This window comes from Thermobia domestica, chromosome 2 (assembly GCF_964235325.1).
Source record: "Thermobia domestica chromosome 2, izTheDome1.hap1.1, whole genome shotgun sequence".
NCBI classification, from domain to species: Eukaryota; Metazoa; Arthropoda; class Insecta; order Zygentoma; family Lepismatidae; genus Thermobia; species Thermobia domestica.
This window is the reverse complement of record NC_137455.1, coordinates 309,805,133-309,819,829: the sequence shown is the minus strand read 5'-3', so window position 1 is coordinate 309,819,829 and position 14,697 is coordinate 309,805,133. Positions and strand designations below refer to the sequence as shown.

General features: G+C 34.7%; 1 protein-coding gene across 2 annotated transcripts in view; it reads left to right on the top strand.

Moving 5' to 3' along the window:
* The window catches only part of LOC145678610 (solute carrier family 53 member 1-like), a 189,376-nt gene that overhangs the window by 118,980 nt on the left and 55,699 nt on the right, over positions 1–14,697 (top strand). The window contains exons 4-5 of one of the 2 annotated variants that reach the window (XM_081748958.1): positions 5,718–5,971; positions 7,945–8,206. In XM_081748958.1, the coding sequence (XP_081605084.1) occupies positions 5,718–5,971; positions 7,945–8,206 (516 nt within the window). Of the gene's footprint in view, positions 1–5,704; positions 5,972–7,944; positions 8,207–14,697 lie in introns of both variants that reach the window. The other variant, XM_081748959.1, reaches the window with a different exon arrangement.

Sequence of the window (14,697 nt, the reverse complement as noted above, 5' to 3'; positions counted from 1 at the left end):
CGATAACTCATCATTTCCCCCCACCTCTTCCCAGTCGTGGGTATGACATGTCCACCATCACTTTTCTCATTCCCTACCTTATAAAGAACTAAATGATAACATCCACAATACTCTACTATTAAATTGCACATGGGATGAAAAAAGGGACCATTAGAAAACTGACTAAATGGTAAAACCGTACATAACTAACTTTAATATGCTCATGTTCACCCAGAACATCGACATACATGCACCCATTTTTTTCCCTTTTTTTTCAAACAGTATTTTTTTCAGTAATCCCATATAATCTTTATCTACGGTATATAACAATAGTGTTCGGAGCTAGAGCATGTAACTTCTCAACAGCTGACAGTGCTTACACCATACTTGTCGGCATATGTGCAACAATTTTATTCACTTACTGTTTGTTTGAATAAATATGCTTGTACGTTAGTGTTATATAAAGTTTATTAGAATCTACTGATAGTCTTTGGAGTTGAGCCATGAATCTTCTCAAAGGCTGACAGAATTAATATTGTAATCAATTGACTTCATTGCATTCATTTTCGCGTATGGCTTCAAAGATGTACCAATTTTGATTATTCTTTTCTAGTTGCAAAGAGTATACTTTCTCGCAGATTTCACAAGTTTTATTAGTATGTGATGACAGTCTCTGCAGTTGACGATAAAACTCTTTACCGTCCGTAATGCGTAGACCGACTATATATATTTGATCATATGTTGTTTCGTAGGCAGACTTATTTTATGGAAATTTAATATCCTACGTTTAGTTAGGTATCTAAGTAAACTGTTGGGGTAACAAAAAAGTGAAAAAATTAAGTAAACTTTTAGAAAGTAACCAATGTTTAGAATGCACTGAAAAGCAGAAAATAAAAGTTTTTCTTCATAAAAATAACAATATTAACTACTTCAACAAAGGTACTAGAAACCAGAAAATAATAATAAAAAAAATCTGCAAAGCAGAAAATAATAATGAAGTGCTTAAAAGCAGAAAATAATTCGTTCCTATTATCTATAAGGTGGAAGGCAACGGGAAACCACCACTCTATTTTCCCTAGTTTGCTAGCAGCGAAAAGAGAACATATGAACAATGGTCTTTCGCAGGTCAAAATGTAGTTCCGGAGGTAAAATATCCCCCCATTCGGATCTCCGGGAGGGGGATGGCTTGGGAAGGACTATTGGACGAGAAAGTAATAATGGGGGGAAGACAAACAGAGAAAGAAAGACAAGGAAGAGCAAAATATTTAGGATAGGGACATGGAACGTACGTACTATGTTACAGGGAGGAAAATTAGAAAATCTTAAAGAAGAAATGAAACAAAATAATTTAGATTTGGTAGGAGTTTGTGAAGTTAGATGGGAAGGTAATGGGGTATTGAACAGCGAAGGATATAGAATGTTTTACTCAGGTAATGAAAAGGGCGGTCATAATGGCGTAGGAATAATTCTTGGAAAGCGCTTAAAGGAGAAGGTAGTGAAAGTAGAATTTATTGATGATAGAGTTATGATGTTAAGACTTAAAGGAAAAACAAAGGATCTAGTGGTGATACAGACATATGCACCGACGACTTCGCATGCAAATGAAGAAGTAGAGGAAAATTATGAGAAAATAGAAGAAATTATAGATAGGGAGAAGGGTGCATGCGTAATTCTAATGGGAGATTTCAATGCAGTTGTGGGAGAAAAACAGGAAGGTAGTAGCTATCGTAGGCAAATATGGTTTAGGCGAAAGAAATGAAAGGGGAGAGGGACTGGTGAATTTCTGTAGACAGAATTCACTAGTAATTGGGAACACTTGGTTCAATCAGCACAAGAGAAGAAGATATACATGGAAATCACCAATAGACGGCGGAAGATATCAGATAGACTATGTTATGATTCAGGACAGGTATCGGAATAGCTTAAAGAACGCGAAGACCCTTCCCGGGGCTGATATTTTCTCTGATCATAATCTTGTGCTGGCCGAAGTAGATATTCAACTGAAAAATGTAGGCAGAAGAAAAGTAGGTAACAAAGTGTTGAATACTGAAAAGTTGAAAAACGAGGAAATAAGAAATCTTTTCGCTGAAAAATTCGAAGAAAAATGTTCAAACGAGGAAAGGATAGGCGCAGGTAGTAACGCACGGTGGGAACATATTAAGCGTTGCTTACAGCAGGCTGCAGAAGAAGCAGTAGGTTACCGCTAACACAAAACTGCTAAGAAACCATGGGTTACAGAGCAGATGTTGCAGAAAATGAGGGAGAGGAAGATGTGGAAACAGGTTGATACAGAAGAGGGCACAAAGATGTACAGAAAGTTAAATAATGAATTACGAAGAGAAACAGACAAAGCGAGGGAAGAGTTTTACAAAAGAAAATGCGAGGACATAGAAGAATTAGAAAGAGTTGGGAAATATGAGGAAATGTACAAGGAGGTGAAATCTATGGAATTTCGGAGGAAACAAGGGAGTATCATGATGGCAGTAGAAAATAAGAATGGGAAGGTAGTCAGCGAGAGAAATGAGGTCATAGGAAGGTGGAAAGAATACGTTGAAGACTTATATGAGAGTAGGGATAGACCGTGTAGCCTAAATGTTGAAGTAGAAAATCAAGTAGGCGTGGATGATAAAGGATTTAGTATTCTTCGGGATGAGTTTGAAAAGGCTATATCCGAGATTAGGAATGGAAAGGCAACAGGAATAGATAACATACCAATTGAATTCATTAAAAATATAGGAGACAAGGGAAAGAAAGAATTGTGGCGACTATGCAATGAAATATATGAAACAGGAGAATGGCCAAGAGACTTTCTGAAAACGATCATGATACCGATGGCTAAGAAATCGAACCCAAAGAGATGTGAGGATTATAGAACTATTAGTCTTATATATCATGCAGCTAAAATTCTGCTCCGAATACTGAACAGAAGGTTATATGGAAGAACAAATAAAGATGTTGAGGAGGAGCAGTTCGGGTTCAGAAGAGGCAAGGGCACAAGAGATGCTATTGGATGATCGGTGATCGGTGATCGGTGAAAGATTTATAGAAAAAGGGAAAGAGGTGTATGTTGTATTTATTGGTCTAGAAAAGGCTTTTGACCGCGTGAATTGGGAATTGTTGTTGGGAGTTCTAACAAAGATAGGGTTGGAATGGAAAGATAGAAGACTCATAAGAAACTTATACATGAACCAGCAAATAAGTGTTAGGATAGGGGAAGAACTGACGGAAGAGAGTACAATTGGAAGGGGAGTTCGACAAGGATGCTGCCTCTCGCCAACACTATTTAATGTCTATCTAGAAGAGATAGTAAAAAAGAGAATACATGATGATGATGGCATTTCGGTAGGAGGTAGAATGATTAGATGCATAAGATTTGCAGACGATGTGGCCCTTGTTGCAGAATCTGAAAAGAAAATCAATAAAATGTTAGAAAAAATGAGAAGGGGCTTTGAAGAATATGGGATGAAAATAAATGTTAGAAAGACAAAAGCCATGATGATTGGAACAAAGGGGTCTGTGTCAAATATAAAAGTAGGAGGGGAGAAAATAGAACAAGTGAATAGTTTTCGATACCTGGGTAGTGTTCTTAGTAATTACATGAAATGCGAACGTGAAATAAAAGCAGGGATAGGAATGGCGAAAGAAGCCTTTAAAACAAAGAAAAGTCTGTTTTGTGGGACCTTGAACAAAGAGTTGAGAAAAAGACTCATAAAATGCTTCGTGTGGAGTGTTGTGCTGTATGGGGCGGAAACGTGGACATTGCGTAAGGGTGACGAAAATCGACTGGAAGCCTTCGAAATGTGGGTGTGGAGAAGAATGGAAAGAGTTAGTTGGGTCGAGCGGAAAACGAATGAGTGTGTGTTAGAAATGGTGGGTGAGAAAAGAACACTTTTAGATATTATTAGGAAGAGGAAGAGAAACTGGTTGAGACATTGCCTAAGAAGAGATTGTATCATGAGGGACGTCCTAGAGGGTATGGTGGCGGGAAAGAGAGGGAGGGGGCGAAGGAGACTACAATTAATGGATGATATTAAAACAGAAAGATCATACGCGAAAACGAAAAGTTTAGCGGAGGACCGTGGAGCATGGAAGCTTCTCAGCTGCGGCAAGTGACCTGCCAATAAAGGCAGAATACCTATGATGATGATTATTATTATCTATAAAAGCTTTTGAAGTGTATGCTAGGCCAAACAAATTAATGCTTAATATAAAATTAGGTAATTTTATGAGACATTAATTTATTTGGCTTGGCATAGATTTCAAGAACTTTTATAGATAATGAGAATGAATTATTTTCTGCTTTTAAGCGCTTTTTTATTATTATTTCCAACTTTTTCGAGTTTCGATTATTTTCTGGTTTCTAGCGCTTTTGTTGAAGTCGATTAACATTTTTTCTAAGTTTTTATGTATTGGAGTTTTCTCTCTCTCTTATGTGACGTAAATTTGTTTTGCGTTCTAATCTTATTATTTACTTATTGAACATTTTGTGGTTATTATTATTATGCATTTTATTGACTTTACGGAACATAACGTGCTGTGAGGTTAAATTAAAAAATAGTCGTTATTTCCATGATTAAAGAAACAGAAGTTTTATCTAGATGCTCTTTATTACTTTAACAAGAAGTATACATACGCATACTTCTGACGCGTTCTTACAATTTTCTTTAACTAGTTTGATGTTACTAATATAAATAACTAGCAAGTTTTTCATAGACAATTCATTTGTAATCATAAATTACTTATTTTACTAAAATGTGATTCTTATTACTACATATTTTTCATGTTGTTGTGCAGTCAGATTAATAAGAAAATAAATTTGCATAAAACACCATTAAATGAAGACGTAATTTTCAGACATACTTTTTACACATAATAAATTGAAATTAAATTAAATCTTCAACATTACAAGTCTATTATTGATTACAACTTACATTTACTTATAACTTACAATCATATAACTCCCGCAAACACTCTCGGCTTTGGTGCGATCGATCCCGGGTTCGATTTCCGGTAGGGGCACTCGGTCGAATAAGTATAAAAAGCTTTTTCAGCCTAGCCTTCCTGAATGAAGTTTTTCTGAGTTTTCCTCATTCACACCAGGCAAATGCCAGGGTGGTACCTAACTTATAGGTCCCAGGCCGCCTCATTCTTTCCCCAATTCTTTCTTCCTTCCCTTTCACCGTATGGTGTGCTCACCGAGGGACGTCATTTCTCATACGTGACTGACTAAATGGCCTTAGATGCCGAAAGCCTATAAATCTAAATCCTAAATCATATAACTCTACACTAGTACTTTGTGAACGGAATTACCAATATAACAAGTTAACGGATTTGAAATACTAATTCACATGAACTTGTAACTAGTAGTTGAAGCTGCTAGATTATACCATGTAAACTAGTATTATTAATCTGAGAAACAGATACGTGATAGCTAACTATCCGTGAAATCTAGGTTGTATTAATGTCTCAGTATCGACTTCGTTATTTTGTCACCTGGTATTCTTCAGTATTAAACTATATTGAACAAGATTCCTATTTTTAATGCTTCACATAAACAACATTAAGTATTGAGGCTTATGCTATTTTTTTCATTTTATATAAATTGTGCTTACATGTAGCTTAATAAAATTAAACTCACAATAAGGTTTACAATGGCAATATAAAATGTGTAGAAAATAATTGAAGTTTCCTTGTGATAATGTGAAGTAGCTATAATACTATTTAGCTAACAATTTCAGAAAAGTTGGCAGAGGCTACTCGAAAATTCGCCACTCTACAAAGCGAATTGTGTGGACCTGAACACAACCACAAGATGTCAAATGGATACATTCGTCAAAAGTCTAGCATTTTACGGAAGCAAGATGTATCTGGACGCAAGATACAAGAACTGAAACTTGCCTTTAGCGAATTTTATCTCAGCTTAATTCTCTTACAAAATTACCAAAATTTAAATTTTACTGGATTTAGAAAAATTCTCAAGAAACATGATAAGGTAAGTTAAATAAATAAGTAATCAATCAAGCTAAAGTAAATAACTTTACCTGAAATTTGATTTATTATTTAATTTCTTACACTGTATGAAAGAAAATGTCCTAATAAATGTGAGTGGAAAACTTTTCTTTATGAGTCAGAAACATGTGAAGTTATGGTAAAAGACTATAACTCTGAAACAACATTAATGTTCTTAATAGCAATTAATTGCCACTCAGAGGATTAGTCGATTCATGTCAAATTATTTAATAAATTAAGTCTATCGAAAGCAGTAAAGTAACGCTAACATGCAACAGTAAAAACAATAGCATTAATAGTACACGTCGTTACTGTTAATTCAATTTTAATGGTAAGTTCAAAATTGTATTCAAATGTTTGATAATAAATTAACATTCTTTCAAACCTGCTTGTTTGTATCTCATATTTTCAAATATTGGAGTCAAGTATTTTTAATACTTTTTAATTAACGAGTTCACAGAAGTTGTTTTATAAGTAATAAGTTATATTTGTATTTGGGGTGCTTTACGGTGAAAAAGAAAATCGAAGAACTATCGTGGCCCATTTTTTTTATTTTTAAACAATTCGTAGATTTGGTAAATTTTTTTCTATTTTATGATTTCTACTTATGAAGAGGATTATAGTAAACACTCAAGGTAAAGCAAGTAGAAAACCTAACAAACCGAAATTCAAGGGATATCGTAAAAAGTATTTCATTCTTTAGGAAAAAAAATAGTCACAAAGTCTGAAAAAATATATACATTTAAAAATAGTAACTCTCATATTATTACTCAAAGAAACATTTTACGAAATATTTAAAACTTCTAATATAACAAAAGAATCTTCGAACTTTTTTGCAAAAGATATCGTAATTAGCTATGCAAACAACGTTTTGTGTATTAATGTTTGTTTATTAGTTCAAAATATAGCCTTTCATATTAGCAATACTCGAGTTATGACAAATATGGCATTGTCACTCAAATATGTCGATTTATTATTCTTTTACACAATATTATAGATAAAAAAGAACTGACAACAATCGACGTTAAAGTTTAAAACAATATTTAGTATCTTACTTCTTTTATCCTGATGATAATTTCATTGGCTTCACCGCCACAATCATCATGTCAATACATAACAGACTTAAAGAATCTGTGTTCTTTATTCCTCTGATAATTCTGCGGTAAGTCGAATCAAATTATCTTTGATATAAGAGTAAATTAAAAATTGGAGACCCAAATATATTGATTGACAACATTAATACACCGTGAGAGTTTGAAACAATATTTCTACTTCCATTACTACTGTTACTTGGAAACAGCTAGGTTTATAAATTTTAAGTTTGTCGTAGTAAACATATATTTCACAATAAGTTTATCGCCGATGTAAGCATAAATATCCTACGTTTACCGTAAACTGAGAGTAATTGTTATAGTATAGTTATAGTATATCCTTTTACTTAGCAGCCAAATGTGAAGATTTTGTAAACAGAAATACAGGAAACTGCTTTCATAATTGGGTTACGATTTGCTGTATCTAAACTTGCAACAAATTCGATATACTAGTACAGAAATCACGCTTGTTCATGAATTAGAGATAGATTAAATGTATTCACGAAGTAAGATCAGCTGTTAGTAAAGCATTAAATTATAATTAACTTAGAATTAAGTTGGATTGGCTGTTCATTAATTAAGTGCACAACTAAAACGTGTATGAATTAAGTGTTACGTTAGATTGTCTGCAGTTGAATTAAGGATTTCTGCTCATAAATTAAGTTCCTTGTTAGATTGAGTGCTCAAGTTGTCTGTTTAAGAACGAAGTGCTAAGTTAGATAGTTTGTTGTGGATTGAGTTTTAAGTTAGCGACATTTAGTCGTTTAAATTGGAATATTATGAAATCAGCTCCATTTAATTTGAGAAAAGTGTCTCCCGCATGTTTATTACCACCTTTTGTAGAGTTTGTTTCCCTTTCCACCAGTTGTTGTCGGTTGACGTTGGAGCCAAATGGAGAGTGGATCATGTCGAAACTGCACTCTTCTACACAAATAAGGACATTGATCGTCTTATTCGAGAGACGGAGATGACAGTGACGCAAGAACTAGAAGGCGGCGACAGACAAAAGGCGATGAAAAGGTTAAGAGTTCCTCCGCTGGGAGAGCAACAGAGCCCTTGGACTACCTTCAAAGTTGGACTCTTCTCAGGATCCTTCATTATACTTTTCATTGCGGTTGTCTTATCAGGTACTAATTATACAGTTACAATACATTGCAACTCAATTTCTTTTTTGTAATATTACTTGAGACGTAAGGAAAGCACGTTTCCCATTTCTTTTACGAGATGTTTATAGTACTACTATTATTGTTGTTGTAACGGATCCTGGCATGTCACAAAGCATGCAGAGAAAGTGTTATTTGTGTTATAAGATGTCTGTTAAAAATGCGAGGCTAATACTAAAGTGCCGAGCGACTTATATTTAAAGTGCGCATGTTTTATAAATAGATTAGCAACAATATTATTATCAGTAATTATTTGGAATATAATATTTCTCTTTTTTCAGTTTTATTGTCTAGTCGACTGATGCGTTTATCAGTTTTTGCGCCAATACGCCGTCTCCACTCCTGAGGTTTGGTAACTCCTTCAGTTGAACATCCTGCCATGAAATATTTATGTAGCATAAAATCAAATCGTGTTTACTTACTACGTAGTCTTTTGCTTGTAATCAATAGATTAAAATGTATGAAGTAAATAATTAAACAACAAAACATTAAAGAAAATGTATCTACAGAGTTCACACAGCAGTTTCTTGTCCTGATCTGAAGCAAGATATCACGTATATCGAGTATCAAATAGACCCGTTCTGCGATTGAGATGAATCGCGGGTAAAGACATTGTACCATTGAAGATAAATTCAATTGCTTCTCCCTATTCACTGTTCCTATTTTACTGCACACAACTCACACTAGTAACCTGGATTATTATTACTCTTTTAACTGTCTTTACAACTCAATTATAATAGTACTGTTCAAGTAGTAGTTATCACTTGGTTAGATTTAAGCGCCTGAAGGGTGTTTTTTTAAAATGGGATTTCTTCGAAAGTACTTCTAACCATGTTATGTTTCATTCAGTATATCAGTATTTCACTAACAAACCTATCGTGTACTGTACGTTACTTTTCTGGGAAAAATCTATGAGGAGTAACATTCTTGTGAGAAGTTCTTTTTGGAAGATTTTCTCCCCCCCCCCAAAAAAAAGGCGATTTTGCTGATATTATATTAATACAGTAACTATTTCATAAATTACCTGAATAATATGGCATAACTAACTTTTTCGTCGTGAAAAATCAACAATCAACTCCTTTCTCAAAAATTACTCCGACAGCTTAGTTCATATTTAAATATTTCATTAATAACGCTACAATACAGGATAAGTGATTTCTTATGAAATAATCTGTAAGAGGGAGGCAGTTTACTCTTGGGGGCGAGTTCATTTTTGGATGATTTTCACGAAAAAGACTTGCGAGATTTTATTATTTCATAAATAAACATTTCAATAATAATCCTATAATGTTGCGTAATTGACTTCCATGAAGATATTCATGAAGTATATATGTGCTCTTTATATGCCGTTTTCAAAACATGCCTGTTTTAATTGTTCTTTTGTACACACTTTCCGACATGCTAAATATATCAATATTGAAGTCTTTTTCAACCTCATTGTGGAAAGCGCTTATCCTCCATATAGGAGATTTCCGAAGGATATTTGTTCTTGCCTTTCTTTGATAAAACGTAGATGTGTTTCCTATCCTCGTTCTGGTTGATGAGACTTGAAAACAAAGCAACGAACGCAGCTCAATAGAGTCAATCTTATCATGTATTAATTTATATAAAAATATTAGATCATTATATCTTCTTCTTTCGTATAAAGTGGGTAGTTGATAATTTTCCAGTAACTCTGTAAGATTCATATTTCGGGTAAAGCCCAGTTTTCCTGTACGTTAGAAGTTTTAGGAATTGTTTCTGTATTCCCTCAATCATATCACAGTATTTTTACATATTTGGTGTCCACACAACAGTAGCATATTCTAATTTTGACCGAACGTAAGTGAAGTACAATTTCATTAAAGTTAAATCATTACGAAACTCTTTACCTAGCCTCATGATAAAACCAAGGTTTCTATAAGCCTCGCTTTCCATATGATGCTTAAATGTTAAATTTTGATCAAAGAAAATTCCAAGATCTTTGATATACTTGGGAGAGCTTAATTTTGTCCCTAGGGATGCGTTCGAGTCGAGTCGAGTCGAGATTTAAGCCTGTCTCGACTCGTCTCGAGAAAATGTTGTCTCGACTCGAAAATATGGTGCTGTCTCGACTCGACAGTCTCTGTCTCGACTCGACTCGAATTCGAGTCGAGACGTCTCGAAATTCGAGTCGAGACAAAATATACGAGTTAAAATATACACACACATCAGCCAGACCGTTATCACTACCTACCTAATTGTTAGTATATCCACCTTTTGGCATGAATAACAACGGCAGCCCCTCTTGGCATGGTCGCAATGTTCCTCGGTGGGTCGCTGGAGAGAGTTGGCACCACATATGCACACACAGGTCATCTAATTTCCGTAAATTCCGGGGAGGGGGTGATGCACCCTCACGTTACGTTCAATCACATCCCAGATGTGATCGATTGGGTTCAGATCCGGAGAGTTTGGGGACCAGCACATCACTTGGAACTAGAGATGCAAGGGCTCGAAAAAAAACCGGCTTTTTTGGAAAAAAACTCTGTTTTTTCTGCTTTGCTTTTTTGCTTCGGAAATTTTGGGCTTTTTTCAAAATACTGCTTTAAATTGATAAAACAGACTTTGTATCGCTTCTCTATAACACAAAAAATCATTTAATTAGTGGTTGATGCTGATAATAATATAAAGCATCGAAAATAAACTATGAATTTCGAAAAAATATTTCAAACAATTTTTCTTCAACATATTTACATTATGAATTCCACAGGATTAACCAATGTATATAATAAGAATTCTTAACCTCCTATATACAAAAGTAAGCAGAGTTGGCAAGAACCGTGGTTGTTTTTGAATATGCCAAAAACCCGTTTTTGGGGGGATGTTTAAACCAGGCTTTTTTGGTTTAAACCAGGCTTTTTTGACTTAGATTTTTTGCTTTATGTATTTATATTACATATTCACAGAAATAGCCTAAGTTTGTTTCACCTTGATGTTATTATGCAACAGTGGGGTTATGCCGGAAGAACTCCCATAAGCTTAAAGAAGTGCGGTCAGTAAATTTCTTAAGTTGAGAATCTCCCGCCCTAGCCATTGGGAAAATCCCGTCATTACTTGAAATGTAAGACAATAACGGGAAAATCCTGTTATTGCTTTGCATGTAAAATTTAAAGGTCAACGTACCATAATCAGTACGCTAAAACTGAGGTATTAAATTACAAATTTAGTACCGGTACGTAGATATCATTGAAAGTCCAATCCAAGCTAATGTTGGAAGCTACGTAGGCAATCGATAAATTTTGCCAATTTCTATCAATATATTTAAGCAATATTGGCTTCTTTATAAAACAACACGCATTTAGGCATGTAGAAATATACAATTTGGTTTGTTTCGTATATTTAGGCTTAACATCCTTACGAAATACCGAGGTTATCAAGGAGAAGACATTCGCTTAAACTGACATCCGAACCGCTACTTGGGTTACGCATGAAAGAAGGATTGTGGTTCGACCGAGAATTGAACATGGGACACCTTGATTAAAAGGTGAAAGGGAAATAAAACTATTGCAGGTGGTTTGATATCTGGAAACGTTACCATGAAGTTCACACGATTCGCATTTTTCATTCTTTTTATTTTTGTGGTTTAAACCAGTTACTAAAAAAAAAAAAAAAAAAAAAAAAAAAAAAAAAAAAAAAAAGTTGGTGTAAATCAGCCAACCCTAAAAGTAAACACTTCTTTTTAAAGGATACACAAATAACTAGCAAAATAGTATGTAGTATTTTTACTTCAAAATATTCCATACCCTCTTTTTGAAACAAAATAAAATTAAAATAAAACATAAGAGAAATACTTAGATTTATATGATACACTTAAAGGCTGGACATCTAGAGCTTTTGGTTCTGTATATTCTTGAAATTCTACAGTTAAGTTTTATAGAACCACCATCACAGTTTACCCAATCCTCAAGTTTTCTGAATTTTTAATAAGAGGGATTCAACATATCATTACGGAACTCCCCCCCCCCAAAAAAAAAAAAAAGACTACGGAATATATTTAAGTTAAGCTAAATACAACTGCACAACAAACATGACTGAGTGATTAGCTTTTGCGCTTCTATCGGGAAGTCCGGGATTCAACCAGCATTCGACCATTCTGATAAAGCTTTTCTTCATTCCATCTGTGAATGTAGAAATAGTGCGTGTACTGTGAGTTGGGCGACTTCCTTTTTTATTGTTTTTAAATCGTTATTATTACTAATTACCAGCAGTGACGGTTTTGCGAAGGTTAGGGGGGCGGTCTTTCGGACTGAAGCCCGTTCCCCAAAGTTACGGAATGTCTGCAACAAACGAAATATCTATTATTTATGCCTTTACTCATAAACTTTAAGCTCCCGTCAAATAAAAATTACGAATGTTTAAAAAAACTAAACATTAGTAAGAAACCCTTCCCAAAATACTTTTCTAAATCCGCCACTGATTCTCAGTATAAAATGATTTTTAAAGTTGTATCCGGAAGATTATTGCTAAACATATAAACGAAACGAAATATTAGTTATGCGTGTACTCATAAACTTCAAGCACTTCCCAAATAAAATTAGGACTTTTTAGGAAACGAAACAATCAGAAAAAACCCTCCTAAAGTACTTTTCTAAATCCGCTACTGATTATTTGTATAAATTGGTATTCAAGGTTGTGTCCGGAAAATTATTGCTAAATCACTTCACAGCTACAGTATAACAGAAATGTGGAAGTACGGTTTGACGGATATATTGAAAAACGTACGCTTTGACGGATAAATAGAAAAACGGACAAGTTTAACTTTTGCGCTAGAAGCTAGAGTACTAAAAGCTCTTAGAAATGAAACACGGATGACAAACTAGAGAAGAAAAAAAGATGTCGATAACTCAAAAGTTAAAATAAAGTTAAATAGCCTCTAAAATTACCCTCAAATACTACATTCTTCATGTTAGCTTTAATTCGTAAAACATGTGCTCCATCCATCTTGATGGTGAATTTCAGAGCGAAATATCACATTCAGGTCATGGAATTTTTATCTAACTATAGAATATACTATAAGAAAGCTATTTAGATAGAAAAATCATGAAGTTGAAAAAAGCCAAAATTTCCAAAATTCTCGTTTTTTTCCCAAAAGAGCCGGCTTTTTATGTGAAAAAAACCATCGATTCAAAAAAGCCGGCTTTTTTGCATCTCTACTTGGAACTCGCTCCTGTGTTCCTCGAACCACTCCATCACACTCCTGGCCTTGTGACATGGTGCATTATTTTGTCGAAAAATGCCACTACCGATGGAAAACATGGCCGTCATGAAGGGGGCGTACGTAGTCTGCAAGCAGCGTGCGACACATCGGCCGTCATGGTGCTTTGCTCGAGCTCCACTGGACTCATGGATGCTCACCTGAATGTTCCCTTGATAATAATTAAGCCGCAGCCAGTTTGTCTCCGTCCCGCAGCACAGATGTCAAGGAGCTGTTCCCTTTAAACACGACGGATTCACACCCTCACATCGTCATGATGAAGAAGATATCGGGATTCATCAGACAATGCAATGCTCTGCCATTGTGCCAAGGTCTAGTGGTGATGGTCACGTGTTCATTTCAGTTATAGTTGCCGATGTCGTGGTGTTAACACTCGCCATCGTTAGGAGTGTTCGGTGCACTGTGTGTTCAGACTAGTGTTGTGAAGGCCTGTGATAAAAACGGAAATTTTGGGTAAAAAACAGTTTTTTTTACTGTTTTCCCGAGCTGAGGAAAAAACGGAAAATTTGGGTATGATCAGAATCATCATTCTTGTTAATCACAGAATCATTTTAGTTAATATGTTAAATCAAACATATATTTCATAGAGATATCTTCATTGTTCTATGTAAAATTCCGGAAATTTTGAAACCATTAGAAAAAATCATTTGTTCGGAAATATTGGCAAAAACAGGAAAATGTAGTTTAAAAACTATTTGTTGGCCTGATGCTAGTGATCTTACTTGCTGTAACATGTCTGCAACATATACAGTGGGAAGTCGAAAATCCGAACTAATTGGGACCACAGGTATTCGGATTTTCAAATTGTTCGGATTTTCGAAAATGACCAAGAAAATATCTTTTAGGCTTACATATACTGTACGGTATGTTCTTCTATCGATACAGTGGTTATTCAGTACATACAGTAATTACAATACCGCACGTAAGGCTACTTACATTTAATGTTTCTGAAGAACTTGCTTGTACTCTAAGTCACACTTAAAACTTATAGGCCTAAAAAAAAAATAAAAATAAAAATACATGACAAACAATTATATGTAAATGACTTTTGTAAAAACACTGACTTCACAACGTCGATGGACACGCTATTGTTTGTTTATCGCTAGCGTTAAGACAAAATGTAAAAACCTTCTAGGGACCGCGTTCGGATTTTTGACGTTAGGAGTATCGACGTCCTAGTGTATATACAATGTTTTCGCTAACGGAAAATACTTAGAGC